Source organism: Zeus faber (genome assembly GCF_960531495.2).
Source record: "Zeus faber genome assembly, chromosome: 13".
Taxonomy (NCBI): Eukaryota; Metazoa; Chordata; class Actinopteri; order Zeiformes; family Zeidae; genus Zeus; species Zeus faber.
In genome coordinates, this window is record NC_137198.1 from 232,880 (window position 1) to 247,950 (window position 15,071).

Sequence of the window (15,071 nt, forward strand, 5' to 3'; positions counted from 1 at the left end):
TTGTTTTACTTCGTTTATTGATATAACTATGGTGGTAAAATGCTTCTTGTGGCCTGCAAAACTCCTGCCATTGGCATGCTTGGCTGCACGGTTTAAAAGCACAACCTGGAGTGCCGGACAATGGCCCTCGACAAAGGCATTGAGGTAATCGGGGCCAATGGAATTTTCCTTGCATCATTAAAAAGGGATTGGAACTGTTCAGCCCCGTTTGTGGGAAGTGCCGTTAGCCAATGCGACAAAGGTGCTGTCGCTGGGGGAGACCCCCAGAGATGAAGGCTACAGGAGGGTCTCATTGAATCCCCCGCTAATCCCCTCTGGCTCTTTGTACCGATGCACTCGGAGCCTTTTGAGCACTTCCCGCTCTAATCTCCACGGATCTGGGGAAGTTAAACAAGTTTCCAAAGAGCCACTGGGGCCTGAACGCCCCCCCCAGCCCCCCCACCCCCCGGTTCTGCCTCGCCTCTCGTACCCTCTGCAGCGAGGAGCTGCTGTGCACACAAAAGAAGATTTGTAATCATCTGTGCATGAAAATAAATGAAATGATAACTTTTATCTATGATGCATCTGTGTTACTGAAACATCAGGACTTTTCGTTAAAAACGCTATTTGCCAGAAAAAAAAAAAATTTAATTTGTTCACACATGCGGTGAGGATATGATTCGTACAGGTTTCTCTTTCTGTCTGCAAAGACCTGCAGTCAACCTCTAGTCTAGTTAATTCACAGGTCCCCAACAACAGGCTCTGTTTTACAGAATATTTAGGTATGGATTTGACTTTTTTGGAGAACCCTTTTTCTGTTGGTTTGTGTGTGTGTGTGTGTGTGTGTGTGTGTGTGTGTGTGTGTGTGTGTGTGTGTGTGTGTGTGTGTGTGTGTGTGTGTGTGTGTGTGTGTGTGTGTAAAAGGAGGTGGATCTTTCTGGGGTCAGGACACGCTAGTGGACAGCATCTAAGCTGCCTGGTGGCCATGACAGAGCACTTGACCAACTAAAAGACGCCGCCTCATTCCTGCTTGACCTTGGCTGCCCCCCCAACGGCTGCTGTGACGGTGACACGCGTCAGGTTGGTGGAGAGGGTGGGGGTCGACTCCCTGAGCTGTGGGAGGAGTGGGGTTGAAGGGCGGCGGGATGGGGTGGGGGAAGGCATGCAGATGGAGAGACCGTTGCAGGGATGCGGCACTACTCCCCTGGGAGGAGGCCAAGGTCGGGGATCAAATCCACAAGCGACACCCACCCACTCGCAGGGCGGGACGGGGCAGGACTGCAGCTCCAACCAAACACATTATGCAGTTACTGAAATTAATGCAGCAACGGGGACGGCAGGGGTCAAAGGCAAGTGTGTGTATATGTGTGCACTGCAGGCCGTGTTGATATGCTTGTGTGCCAAGCTGTTTGTTTTTAGCACAATCCAGCAGTGCAGCTGGCACGTGCTGGGGCTGGGACATATGTACATGCACGTTCACCCCCACACACACACCCACGCATGCACACGCACGCGCACGAGCACGAGCACGAGCACGCGCATGCACGCTCACGCATGCACTGTCGTCCATCAAAGTCTTTCAATTAAGGGATTTGTTAATGTTTTGTTCAACTCGACAGTGATGAATTGGGGAAGCAGCCTGCTCTCCAAACCTCCACCTCCGCCCGACACGGAGCAGATGAACCTGCCTGGGAAACCCCGTGGGACGCCGTGTTTATTCACACCTTAGCCTCAATGTTTCACCCTGGGAATCTGTGTTTATGCTTTGTGTAAACAGAGGAAAAGACTCTCAATGTTTGGTTTAGGTTGATTTTAATATTCCGATTTTTTTTTGGTTCGGTTTGAATCTTGTCTCAGTTATTTGTCTGCGTGGAGTTTGCATTAAGTGTGTGGGTTTCGTCCATCCGCTCTGGTTCCCTGCCTTCTCCAACGACGTGCATGTCAGACTAATTGGGGATTCCAAAACGCTGCTTTGTTTGAATGGTGTGTGAGTGAATGTGTGTAACCATGCAGCGGACTGGCGTCCCATTCAGGGGGTCTCCCTGCCTTACACCCATCATCAACCCCCCACCCTGAGCAGGAAAACAGGTATAGAAAATGGATGGATGGGTGGAAGGGTGGATGGACGGTTGGATGGGTGGATGTGTTAGTCCATCAGTCAGACCCATCAGAAGAAACCCAAAGAGAACCACTTTTGAAGCTTTAGGCCACGGTACTCCTCCTTACTATTGATAATGTTTTGACATCAAGGCTTTTCTACTGGAGTCAATCCCCGTCAACATTGTCACCTTTATCGCAATGTTTAAAACAGAGATCAATCTATTCAAGATTCATGATTCAAGATTCAAGAGGTTATTTGTCACATAGATATACATATGGTCATACAGTGGGGATGGTAGCTCAGGAGGTAGAGCTGGTCGTCTGGTAATCTAAAGGTTGCTGGTTGGATCCCAGGCTCCTCCTGCTAGCATGCTATAGTGTCCTTGAGCAAGACACTTAACCCCTAATTGCTCCTGATGGCTGCGTCCGTCGGTGTTTGAATAATTGTAAGTTGCTTTGGATAAAAGCGTCTGCTAAATGTAATGTCGTATATGCAGTGAAATATCATGAACAAAGCTCTATTGTATGCAATTACCTTAAAATTGCAATAGTCGGTTATAACAAGCTTTATTATGTTGTCATTTTGTAGTAATCGACTGTACCAATATATTCAGAATATATTTTTCAACATCTAATATAGTGAGGAATTTCTTTGAACATTTTCAGTGGTATGTGCACACATATTTCAAATCTAATACACAAGCTTTCTTTTCTGCTGTTGAGCCAGCGAAGCCACATATCACATTGGCCCCTATACAATTTATCTGTAGTGATAAGGCGGCCATCCATCTTTTAAATGCTCTCTCATGATTTCCTTTGTGCATGTGGAGCTGGAGGTGACCTTGGGAGGAGGACTGCGTGGTGTATTCAAATGATAATATACTGTCACGTTGGTAATGTCATCTCTTTAATATGATTTTCCTGGAGCAGAAAACACCAGCAACTTTCTTTCCTCTTGGAACACTGCACCACATCTTTTATTAATCAGCGCATAAGTATTTGGCAAAGTAGATATGAGGTGTATTTACATATTTTCCAACAGATAAATACATCTTTCTTTCTTCCTCCATGGTGCAACCTTACTGGACATGAAGGACTGTCTCCTGCCAATGGCAGCAAACACTGGTACTGTGTCAAAAGAAAGACTCCAAAGACTGCGAAATATGAGCAAAATAAGTGGATCATTCTTCAGCCAGACACTCTGCTGATGCATATTCATGTAAAATTCTGACCGATCCAATTCCTCAAAATGTAAACAAAGCCACATACTGGCCGGCAGTATCTTAACAGAAGAGAACAGAACAAACAAAACCCCTTCCACCATTAAACAAATAAAATAATAATAATAATAATAATAATAATAATAATAATAATAATAATAATAATAATAATAATAAATAATAATAATAATAATATAACAACAACAACAATAATAATAATAATAATAACAATAACAATAACAATAATAATAATTATTGTTATTATTATTATTATTATTATCATTATTATTATTATTATTATTATTATTATCATTATTATTATTATTATTATTATCATTATAATTCAAAAACAAAACAAAAAAATACAGACTTGTTACTAAATGTTACTGATTTTTTATTGTAGGCTTTGCTGAGACATACAGTCCAGAAAGTACTAATGATAAATGTCTTTATTTTAGATAACTGAAGACAAAACATCTGCTGGATATTACAAGATATATTGACCCATTAAAAACCTTTAAGTTTCACTGTTTTAATCGTGTAATGGTGAATTTGGTAACCTTTTGGCCTTAACAATGTGTGAATTGGGACTATAAATGGGATTATGCACCCAGGTCATAATCACTGGGTGCATTGACATTTCACTGCATATATGTATGGAAGAATGTATATGTATGTGACGAATAAACCTCTTGAATTGTGAATCTTGAATTATACAAAAAAATACAAAAATAAAGAAGACCATAACAAAACCATTACCATGAGATCTCAGGTCCAGTTCAACCCCAGGGCGTAGAAATATCACCTTCCTCGTATATTCCCTAAATCTTCATCTGAGTGTATGACAAAAAAGACAGTCAGTCAGTAGTCAGTTCCAATCTCTCTCTCTCTGTAACGGTGCTTTGTTTGGCCTTGACACACACTGACTGACACACACACACACATGCACGCACACACGCACAGACACGGCACACGCCGATGTAATGCATATTAATGAAGTTAAAATGTCTCGCTGTGCAGGGGAGACAATGCAGCCTGGTCTTGAACATAAAGGCCTGGACCCCAGGGATGGAGGACAGGTGCGGGGGGGGGGGTTCTCCATGTGAAATGGGTCAATACAGGCAAGACTCATCAGTTTGGGAGGGAAACGTCGAATTCTGCAAGCTGGGCCCTTTTGGATGGGGAAAGATGGATGAAATATAAATACAAAAACAAATAAAATGTTAAAATGTTACAAGCGACCTTTTCTGAGGCTGAATAATTTATATTTGAATAATAATAACAATAATAATTAATGACAACAACAATAGAATAATAATAATAATAATTATTATTATTATTATTATTATTATTATTATTATATTATTATTATTATTATTATTGTTGTTGTTGTTGTTGTTATTATTATTATTATTATTATTATTATTATTATTATATTTTTGTTTCATAATTATATCCTGAAAGGAGAGAAAAAATTTATCTCCCAGTTCTTCCCTCCTCTGGGGCCACATGGATAATAAACCCGAGCAGACCCCGCCCCCCTGCTTTATTCTAGGGAATTTATCAGCTCCAGACTCCGGCGCGCTCCGCAGACTGGACCCAGAGAAGAACCAGAGAGGACCACTGCCCCACACATGCTGAAAACAACACCGGACTAGAAGCCTCCGACCGACGGTGGACACGATGGATTTCCTGGACCACGGCTGCTTCGACGCGCGGTCTCCCTATAATTACACCTTCAATTTCTGGAACGACTACCTCGGCCTGTCCACCCTAGTGGCCAAAAACAAAATGCCCCCGTCTCCCCTGAGCCCCAACTCCATCACCGAGTCTCTGAAAGCGACGCTGGGTCTGGACGACTCCGGGATCTGCTCCTGCGCGCTCCGGCACGTCGGAGACGGAGACGCGCACACGGACTGTTGCTGCTGCTGCTGCTGCTGCGCACCGCCCGGCTCCGCCCCCGGGTCCCTGTCAGTCCCGGCGGACCGGGATCCCGGGGCGCACGGGGCGGGGAGCCGGGGCTGCTTCGGCGCGGGGCTGGACCTCCAGCTGGCCGCGGACAGGAGGCGCAAGCAGGCTCAGAGGAGTAAGCCCGAGCCCAAGGTGTGCGTGTTCTGTCGGAATAACGGGGCGCCAGAGGAGGTGTACGGCTCCCACATCCTGAAGACGGCGGACGGCCGGGTGCTGTGCCCGATCCTGCGGGCCTACACCTGCCCGCTGTGCAGCGCCAAAGGGGACACCGCGCACACCATCAAGTACTGTCCGCTGTCCCGGGAGCAGCCCGGCGCCAGGGCGGCCACCAAGGGGGGCAGAACGATGCAGGGCAAGAGGCTTCCCATATTCTAACCCCGCAGGGAAAAGCATACAAATAACAATATAACACCTTTTATTCTCATTTCAGATCGCACTGTCTGAAATCTCCATCCCCAATTAATGCACAAGACAAGTCTGAGATATTCCAAGACGTAGCATTTATTTTGTATTTTTCCCATTAGCACAAACAAATGTTGTTGCATTGACTTAAAAGAACCAAAGCACTGGAACCATAACAGCTCGACATGTGAATGACAAGAGTCGCAGCTGTGCGCGTCAACAGGCTGTTTACTGTGTTCATATGCAGCAGCTCTGGTGTCAAATGAGCGACGGTCAGTTAGAAGCTCTAGTGCGTTGGCTTGATCTGGGTGTAACTCTGAGGGGCCAAGCAAGATGCAAGATATATTTCTTTATATGGACGGAGCAGTTTTTAAGACAACTTTTTTTTTCTACCAAAGTCAATTTTGTAATGAAACTCATAGCTTGTACGTATTTTCTGTATTGTTTCTATGTTGGGTGTGTTATGTTCTTACCGTGTTTCCCTGTCTGCAGCATTTACACCTGATTTTAGGGTTTTATATCTGAATGTAAAAGGAGCTGAATCCAGACTATACTTGCAAAGAATGTTCAGAAATATATCGTTTTTTTCCCATTTGTAAATAATCCAGTAACATAGTTTCACACAAGCTCAAGACAGTTGCTTTTTTTCCATCAAAATGTGTATATTTGCAATTCCTGTGAATGTAAGATAGCAGTGAATAATTTTAGCTACGAAAAGCCTGACATTCCAAAGTCTTTATCAGAAAAAGAAATGTTTTATGTACTTATTTTTACTCTATGTATTACCGGGAAATATGTTTGCTGTATATGCCCTAATTAAACATATTGGATTTGCCTTTGACTGCGGAACGTGAAGCTTTTTTTTTTTTTTTATAAAATCTGAGATACAGAAAAAAATAAAATAAATAACAAATCGTGTCGTGATCTTAATCTCGGGAGTCCGTGACGTCACACCTGGCAGCAGAGTACGGGGTCCTACCAACTACTTTGACACAAGGTCAGTTAACAAGCTGAAAAGTAAAGTCTTAAGTAATCTCTTACTCAGTCACTTCAAACATTTTGATTCGTCATATTAAGTTTCCATGGTGACGGGTGGTAAGAGTCCCGTCGAGAGTTCTAAAAAAAAAATCAACTTTCAAACAATAACAACTCAGCTCAGTGCTGCCACCCGTGGCCCGGAGCTGTATTACAACCTATTGGACGTACAGCGTGAGTGTGCGCGTTTACATAAATGCGGCTGCAATACCATGTCCCGCCACGGCGCAGGTGAGGCAGCACTGAGGTCCTTCATGTGTGGGAAGTGTTTATGGAGTGTGATTGTTCCAAAAGTTGAAAAAAAAAAAGTAAGTTTTAAGTATCACATTGTTGTGCTTGAAGTCACAAATAATTATTTCGAGATTTTACTTTTTTTTTTTTTTTAACTTGTGAACTAATATCATGTCAGAGTGGGTGGTGGTGCACAGGGCTCAGCTCCTGCACAACATGGTGTATTAATGGATCCAAGACAGATAACAGCACTTTAATTAGCAGACACAGATACTTTTGTTTATTGCTAGTGGCAGAATGCATTTGGCTGAGTTTAGGCATAACGAAAGTCTTTAAATGGGTTTTATTATTATTATTATTATTATCATTATTTTTATAATTTTGAGTTTACTCAGACTGTATAACAGCGCCATCTTGTGTTCAACCCTCGAAATTCGTTGTCATCCCAGTGTTGCGTTAAAAGAAAATAGTGTTAGATTACAAGAAAATAGCATTTAAATCAAAATTAGAGTGAAACGATACTCAATCTATTAAATATATTGACTTTACATCTTATCTTATCATCTCTTGCTCTTATTTACCAAAGAATCGTCATGTTTTAATTAAATGAATCATTTAATTAAATCATTTTTCCTGGATTATTTTATGTGGGCACCATTATGGCAGGATGTGCCATTCAAGGGTGCAGCGTGTAGAGTTTAGTGACCGGACTTGGCACAAATGGAATATTATATTCATTAGAATGTTTTAACTTGTGTATAATATTGCATGAGGAAGTCGGAGAAGAGAGTACGTAGGCAGAGAAGTAGGTAAGAGTGGTACAGGATATGTATGAGGGCAGTCAGACAGTAGTAAGGTGTGTAGTAGGCGTGACCAAGGCATCAAAGTGGAGGTGGGACTGCATCAAGGATCAGCACTGAGCCCTTTCTTTGTTTGCAATGGTGATGGACAGGTTAACAGATGAAATCAGGCAGGAGTCTCTGTGGACTATGATGTTCACGGATGACATTGTGATCTGTAGCGAGAGTAGGGAGCAGGTGGAGGAGAGCCTGGAGAAGTGGAGGCAGCATTAGAGAGAAGAGGAATGAAAGTCAGCAGGAGAAAGACACAATACATGTGCCTGAATGGGAGGGAGGGCGGAGAAAAGCTAAGAATGCAAGGAGTGGAGGTGGAGAAGGCGGATGAGTTCAAGTACTTGGGGTCGACCATCCAAAGCAGCGGAGAGAGCGGGAGAGAGGTGAAGAAGAGAGTACAGGCAGGGTGGAGCGGGTGGAGAAGAGTGTCCGGAGTGATCTGTGACAGAAGGGTTCCAGCCAGAGTGAAGGGGAAGGTGTACAGGACGGTAGTGAGAGCAGCCATGTTGTACGGTTTAGAGGCGGTAGCACCGACTAAAAGGCAGGTGGATGAGGTGGAGGTGGCAGAGTTGAGGATGTTGAGGTTTTCATTGGAAGGGACAAGGATGGACAGGATTAAGAATGAGGACATTAGAGGGACAGCTCAGGTTGGACAGTTTGGTGGAAAAGTGAGAGAGGCCAGATTGAGATGGTTTGGACACGTGTGGAGGAGAGATGAGAGTTACATTGGGAGAAGGAGGCTGAGGGTGGAGCTGCCCGGCGAGAGGAAAAGAGGAAGCCAAAGAGAAGCTTGATGGAGGTGCTGAGGGAGGACATGCAGGCGGGTGGTGTCAGGGAGGAAGATGCACACAACACAAGGTTTTGGAGGCAGATGATCCGCTGTGGTGACCCCTAACGGGAGCAGCCAAAAGAGGAAGAAAGAAGAAGAAGATTGTCCCATGAAAATAAGAATCTTGTTTTCGTTACGTTAGAATGAGTTGTTTTTACCTCCATAGGAAGCGGGTTCGGTTCCATAGAGGCCGCCATGTTTGTACAGTAGCCCAGAATGGACAAACCAAACACTGGCTCGAGAGAGGGACTTTTGTGTTTTTTTGTGGCACCAGGAGGCCATCGTAGCATCTGTCACGTCATTGGAAAGGGAGATGTGAGATTTGGGTTTGTTGCAATCTGCACCTATGCGTTAAAGTTCCACACACTGCATGATTTCTGTGTTTGTGTGGGTAATGCCCCTGAGCAAGGCGCTGGTCCCTGGTCAGTGTACTGTGGCGGCCCTCTGCATTTGACCCATCCTACACAGGCCTAGAAAGGACAGGATTCAAACCCAGGAGCTTCTTGCAGTGAGGCAACAGTGCTAACCACTGAGCCACCGTGCAGCACTGCTCGCGGCGCCCTATATTAAAGGTGTATAGGCTGGATCAAATGCAGAGGACAAATTTCACTTTCGATGTATGCTGAGAAATGACAATAAAGAATCAAATCTAAAAGTTAACTGAGAATCCTCCTGGTGGTTGGCAAGTTTCCTGGAAGTGTTTGAATGTGCCACCCTGTCCGGTCTGGGGCAAAAAAGGATTAAAACCTTCCACATAGCAGTCAAAGGGGGTGTGTCCGTCAACACCCACCTAGCACCCCGAAAAATACTTGAGCAAAATTTCACTATAACTATAATTTCAAGGCAATTAAGAGTTTGTCGGCATGCACTAAAAGGCCTACATAGTAAATGATTAGACAACAACTAAAAATGATTAACAATACTGCCTTGTTTGTAAGTAATAAGAATAAGACTACTAAACTGAGAATGAGCTATTTTTAGATGAAAGGACTTTTAAACATTTAAAGTCAGACCAGTCACTTTGTCTTTTGCAGCGTCCAGCGTTTGAAGCTGTCAGCGGGAGGCTGTGCAGCATCTCCCCAGGCACTGAGTTTCTCACACACTGTCAGACGGCTGAGGCCAGCTGAGAATCATCACTAAAGACTGAAAATGTGAAATAGACGGAAGTACAAGCGGAATCACCAGTGAAGAGGCAGGTGTAATGACAGCCGTTAAACAGGCAACGTACTTGAAACGAAGAACCTTGCGAAATCTGACGATAACTGTCAATGGAGAAATGCTGACGACACACAACTAAGTAATGAAGACAGAGAGGTAAGAGCTGACAGCTGGAGCGTAATGTGCATTTCAGAGAGAAAGGTAGATTATGTTGTAGCGCACAGCAAGAGAAAAAAGTTGTACTTTACTGTCCTCAAAATGCATTGTGGGATACCCTTGCCAGCGTAGTGACCAGAGTTTCCATACTACGATATTCACCAGATACTATGTCATCCTGGTACCACTATTTGATGCATACTACGGTTTCAGACATGCTTATTTGGTGTACTAAATAGAATGATGGTATGCCCTTTCGAATGCAGCTCCAGACAAAAACAACCTCAAATCTTATGATGAACCTCAACAACATCAAAATATATAACTTAAATAAATATTCTCTTAGAGGTCTATATAGAAATTTCAGTAATAATTTCACCCTGGTCGAAAATCACTATGAAAAACCATCAGCCCTACCACTTCCGTTCTGCCTGCCGAGGCTGAGAGAGACTCTGCAAACCAAAATCCCTTCGCTTCACTGCAGCAGTCTGCCATTGGCTCAGCAGCCACCAAAATGCTGATGTGACTTTCTGGTGGGGAGGGGGGAGTGGTTCACTCTATAAAACCAAGGAATCTGCAGCATCACTGAGCTGGTGCAGTGCAAAAGCGCTCGCTCATCCTCACCGATGGTGTGCAGAACAAGGGGGACTTAAAAGAAAAAAAAAAAACAACAACCTTCAAAACATCCACATTCTACAACGACAAAAAAACGTCAACAAAAAAACCAACCATGAGCTACGACCCTTTCATCTCCTACCGCCGCCCCTGGGATAGCTACAGAGGCTCCCGACCCACCACCAAATCCTCTGTCTTCTTCTCCTCCTACTCCTCCGCCGTCCGGGCCCCTCCGACGGGGAGGAGGGCCCTGCGGCCGGCTCCCTCCTCCTCTCTGCCGGACGGGTGCGAGCGGATGGACCTGGCCCAGGCCAGCTCCCTCAACACGGAGCTGCTGGGCCTGCGCTCCCAGGAGCGGGAGCAGCTGGTGGACCTCAACGACCGCTTCGTCACCTACATCGAGAAGGTCAGGCAGCTGGAGCTGCAGAACCGGGCCCTGCTGGCCGAGCTGGAGGCACTGAGGAGGCGACAGAACGGCCCGTCCCACCTGCAGGCACTCTACGAGGGGGAGGCAAGGAGCCTGCACGCGGCCATCGATGCGGAGAGCGGCGAGAAGGCGCGCATGGAGGCGGAGAAGGACTACCTGCACGACGTGTACGTGCAGCTGCGGGAGCGCAGCGAGGAGGAGGCCCGGCTGCGGCTGGAGGCGGAGGAGAACCTGCACAGGGCCCGGGAGGAGGCTGACCGGGCAGCGCTGGCAAACTGCAGCACGGAGGCCGGTGTGGTGTCCCTCTGTGAGGAGCTGGCGTTCCTGAAGAAGGTGTTCGCAGAGGAGCAGGCCGAGCTGCAGACGCAGCTGCGGGTGGCTGACATCAGCGTGGAGGTAGAGGCGTCGCGGCCCGACCTCTCAGCCGCGCTGCGCGAGATCCGAGCGCAGTACGAGCGGCTGGCCAACAAGAACATGCAGGCCGCCGAGGACTGGTACAAGAACAAGTGTGCGAGCGTGGCGGAGATGGCCAGCAAGAACAACGAGGCAGTGCACGGCATCCGGGAGGAGACACTGGAGTACCGGAGACTCCTCCGCTCCCGCTCCTCCGAGATCGAGGCCCTGAGGAACGTCGTGGACTCCCTGAACAAACAGGTGGAGGACCTGGAGGAGACGCAGGGGAAGGAGGTGGAGAAGTATCAGGTGAGTATCTAGCGCCTGCTCTATCATCCTCTCTGGCTGCCTTTGAGATGAAGGAAGCTATTTGGTCTCAAATCAACAAATCCATTATCACAACATTTGGGTACAGTGTGGGGAAGATGTGATAAACAAGGCAAATTAATACTGTGCGGCAAATATGGAAACTGAACTTACAGGTACATGATGTCAGTGTCATCTCACTGACCCACCAGATCCACCAAACATCTCTGTGTAAAGACAATTACCGTCCAAATGTAACCCGGAGGACAATCAGAGAGAACTTAAAGGGGAATAATGAGGAGAGCGTATGCAGCAGACCCCATCCCTGCTATGCATGCACCGCTGCACACACACACTCACACACACACACACACACACACACACACACACAAGAAGACACACACAAACACACACACACACACACACACACACACACACACACACACACACACACACACACACACACACACACACACACACACACACACACACATACACGCACACACGCGAGAAGACACACACATGTTGTTGTAGAACTCTGCTCTGAGTGTCACAACCTGCTCCTACTGTATGACTTGGGTCTGGATGCTGAGTTCAATAAATTCAACTCTAAAATCTTAAACAGGACAGCTAAGCTCATCTTTATAGTCACAAACACACCACAACACACATGCATTTGGTGCAGCAACGACCAACACACACACACTCACACGCACACACACACACGCCTGCACGCCCGCACGCTCGCACGCACACACACACACACACACACACACACCACTCTGATAACACTGTCACAGACAAATCAAGAGTTATTATCCAACATAAATATGAGGAATTGTTTCTTAAGTATTTCCCATACAGTATTTTGAAGATATCCACTCTGTAACAAGCCTCTGAAATGACTTGAAGTAGGAACTTGCTATAAATAGTTTTTATTCTAGAATGAAGTGTCTCCATCTGTAAATACAACCACTGTGCAGAACAGAGCTTGACATGGTTGTGTTTAATCTGCTGATTTCAAATGATGAAAATCCTGAAAATCTGTTTCCCCAGATGAGGATAGGTGATCTGGAAGGAGACATCTCTGAGGCCAAGCAAGAGATGGCTCGATACCTGAGAGACTACCAGGACCTGCTGAACGTCAAGATGGCCCTGGACATCGAGATCGCCGCGTACAGGTCTGATGCCAACGAAACAACATGATGCACGATATATTAGTGAATATCCACGTGTGTGTGGCTGTCATCAATTCACTCAATCTATCTGTTTATTTAGTGCACGTTACGAAACATTGTTGGCTGAAAGGACAATATTCATCCGTAGTTTCTAACGCAGGTTCCCTTACATGTAGATTAGAGTAAAGCATGGTAATCATATCAAAAAGTGATGAAAATCACACAATATATGTGTGAACGTTAATGTTAATACAGTTAAAATTATTTGAAACATGTAATTCACCAAACACCAAGCATCATCAAGCAAATGACACAAACTAGCTCTGGGAGATATCGACAAATTAAATATCGCAATTTATTTTTGAGGAATGATATAAATGATATTAAATATTACACGCAATATTTACACGCAATAAATATGCATTTGTGAATCAATCACTAGTAATGTGGATATTACGAGGATTGATTAGAACGTGTAGAACAGCCTCTGACGCTCCTTAAAGACGGTGTTTAACTGTATCACCACGTTGCGAGAACCAAAACCCCGGCGATGCCTTGTCTCACAATGTCACCATATCGATAATATATCGATATAATATCGATCTATCAATATATCGATATATCAGTATATCAATATTATATATCGATACTATATTGATATATCAGTATATCAATATAATATTGATATATTGATATATCGATATATTGATATAATATTGATATATAATATTGATATATAATATTGATATATAATATCGAGATATAATATTGATATATAATATCGATATATAATATTGATATATAATATCGAGATATAATATCGATATATAATATCGATATATAATATCGATATATAATATTGATATATAATGTCGATATATAATATTGATATATAATATTGATATATAATGTCGATATATAATATCGATATATAATATTGATATATAATATTGATATATAATGTCGATATATAATATTGATATATAATATTGATATATAATGTCGATATATAATATTGATATATAATATTGATATACCACCCGCTCCTAAAATGAACCGCACAGTGGAACAGATATTGTACTTGTAAGTGAACTTTCATTCGGTTTTGTTCCCATTTTCAGGAAACTCTTGGAGGGGGAGGAGTTCCGTCTGGCCGTCTAGAAGAGAAGCCCGCCCTTCTCCACCAGCCCCCACCCAAATTCGGAACCTGGGAAAACACCTGCACCCACCAGGCATTAACCTCAATACATCCACTTGTCCTCCTCCTCCAGACCTCTACCATCCTCTCTGATCTGATCTCCCCATCCCCTGCTATCGTTTCATCTCATCTCCATCACCTCTTCTCCATCACCTCTTCTTCAGATCCTCTTCTCATCTCCATCACCTCTTCTTCCATCTCCTCTTCTTATCTCTGTCCCCTCTTCTGCCATCTTCCCTTCTCCATCACCTCATCTTCATCTCCTCTTCTCATCTCCGTCTCAGGCAGACTCCAAAACCACATGACCTGAAACCCAAACTGAAGCTCATGCTTCCCAAGGCAGATGCGCCCTTGTTAATGTGCAAGAGGTCCACCAGGAAGTCCCCCTTCTTCTACACAAGTTCTCACACCACATATTGAAGACGACAGTAACCTACGAGACGTCGAGTGGCCGCACTGCATTAGTTTCATAGCCAGACGCCCGACGCCCGACGCCCGACGCCCGACGCCAGACGCCCGACGCCCGATGCCTGACTCCGATGCCAGATGAACGTCTTCCCTTGGTCGAGTTCCTCTTTGTATCACTCTTCGCTAGAGTCGGAGCAGCAGGATTGGACATTGGACCCGAACCGCCTCCGGCTGTGCAAACATTTGACCAATTGTTTGTGAAGGAAGGCAGGAACTCCCTCGATGTCTGGCTGCTCCCACTTTATCTGTAGTTGTGGTAAAATAAATCATTGTTCTGCCGCAGGGAACTCAACCAATCGATGATGTATTGTCCTGCAGCCCTGGTTGTGTGTTAGTAGTGAATAGTGACCAGTAACCTTAATGTTTTCAGTTCCTTTAGAAGGACATTCGTTCCCATATTTTGCTTCCTCTTCCCTGGTATTTGCATGAACAGTAACAACACGTTTTCACTTATTTAATATGAGTCGCATTGGGTTCCACTGATAAACTGGCTGTGGATCTATTCAAATTTCAGATGGTTTCAAGCCCCCTGGATGTGAAAATACCAGGGA

General features: G+C 44.7%; 2 protein-coding genes across 2 annotated transcripts; both read left to right on the plus strand.

The window, feature by feature from the left end:
* The first annotated feature begins 4,916 nt into the window (after window positions 1-4,916).
* On the plus strand, window positions 4,917-6,538 carry LOC307239468 (nanos homolog 1-like). Its single transcript, XM_080012852.1, has one exon. The coding sequence runs from the start codon at window positions 4,983-4,985 to the stop codon at window positions 5,643-5,645; it is 663 nt and encodes a 220-aa protein (XP_079868978.1). The 5' UTR covers window positions 4,917-4,982; the 3' UTR covers window positions 5,646-6,538.
* Window positions 6,539-10,657: 4,119 nt separating this feature from the next.
* neff2 (neuronal intermediate filament family member 2) lies at window positions 10,658-14,170 on the plus strand. Its single transcript, XM_080013021.1, has 3 exons — window positions 10,658-11,679; window positions 12,733-12,857; window positions 13,976-14,170. Exons 1-3 carry the CDS (start codon window positions 10,666-10,668, stop codon window positions 14,013-14,015), a joined length of 1,179 nt encoding a protein of 392 aa, XP_079869147.1. The 5' UTR covers window positions 10,658-10,665; the 3' UTR covers window positions 14,016-14,170.
* The last annotated feature ends 901 nt before the right edge of the window (window positions 14,171-15,071 follow it).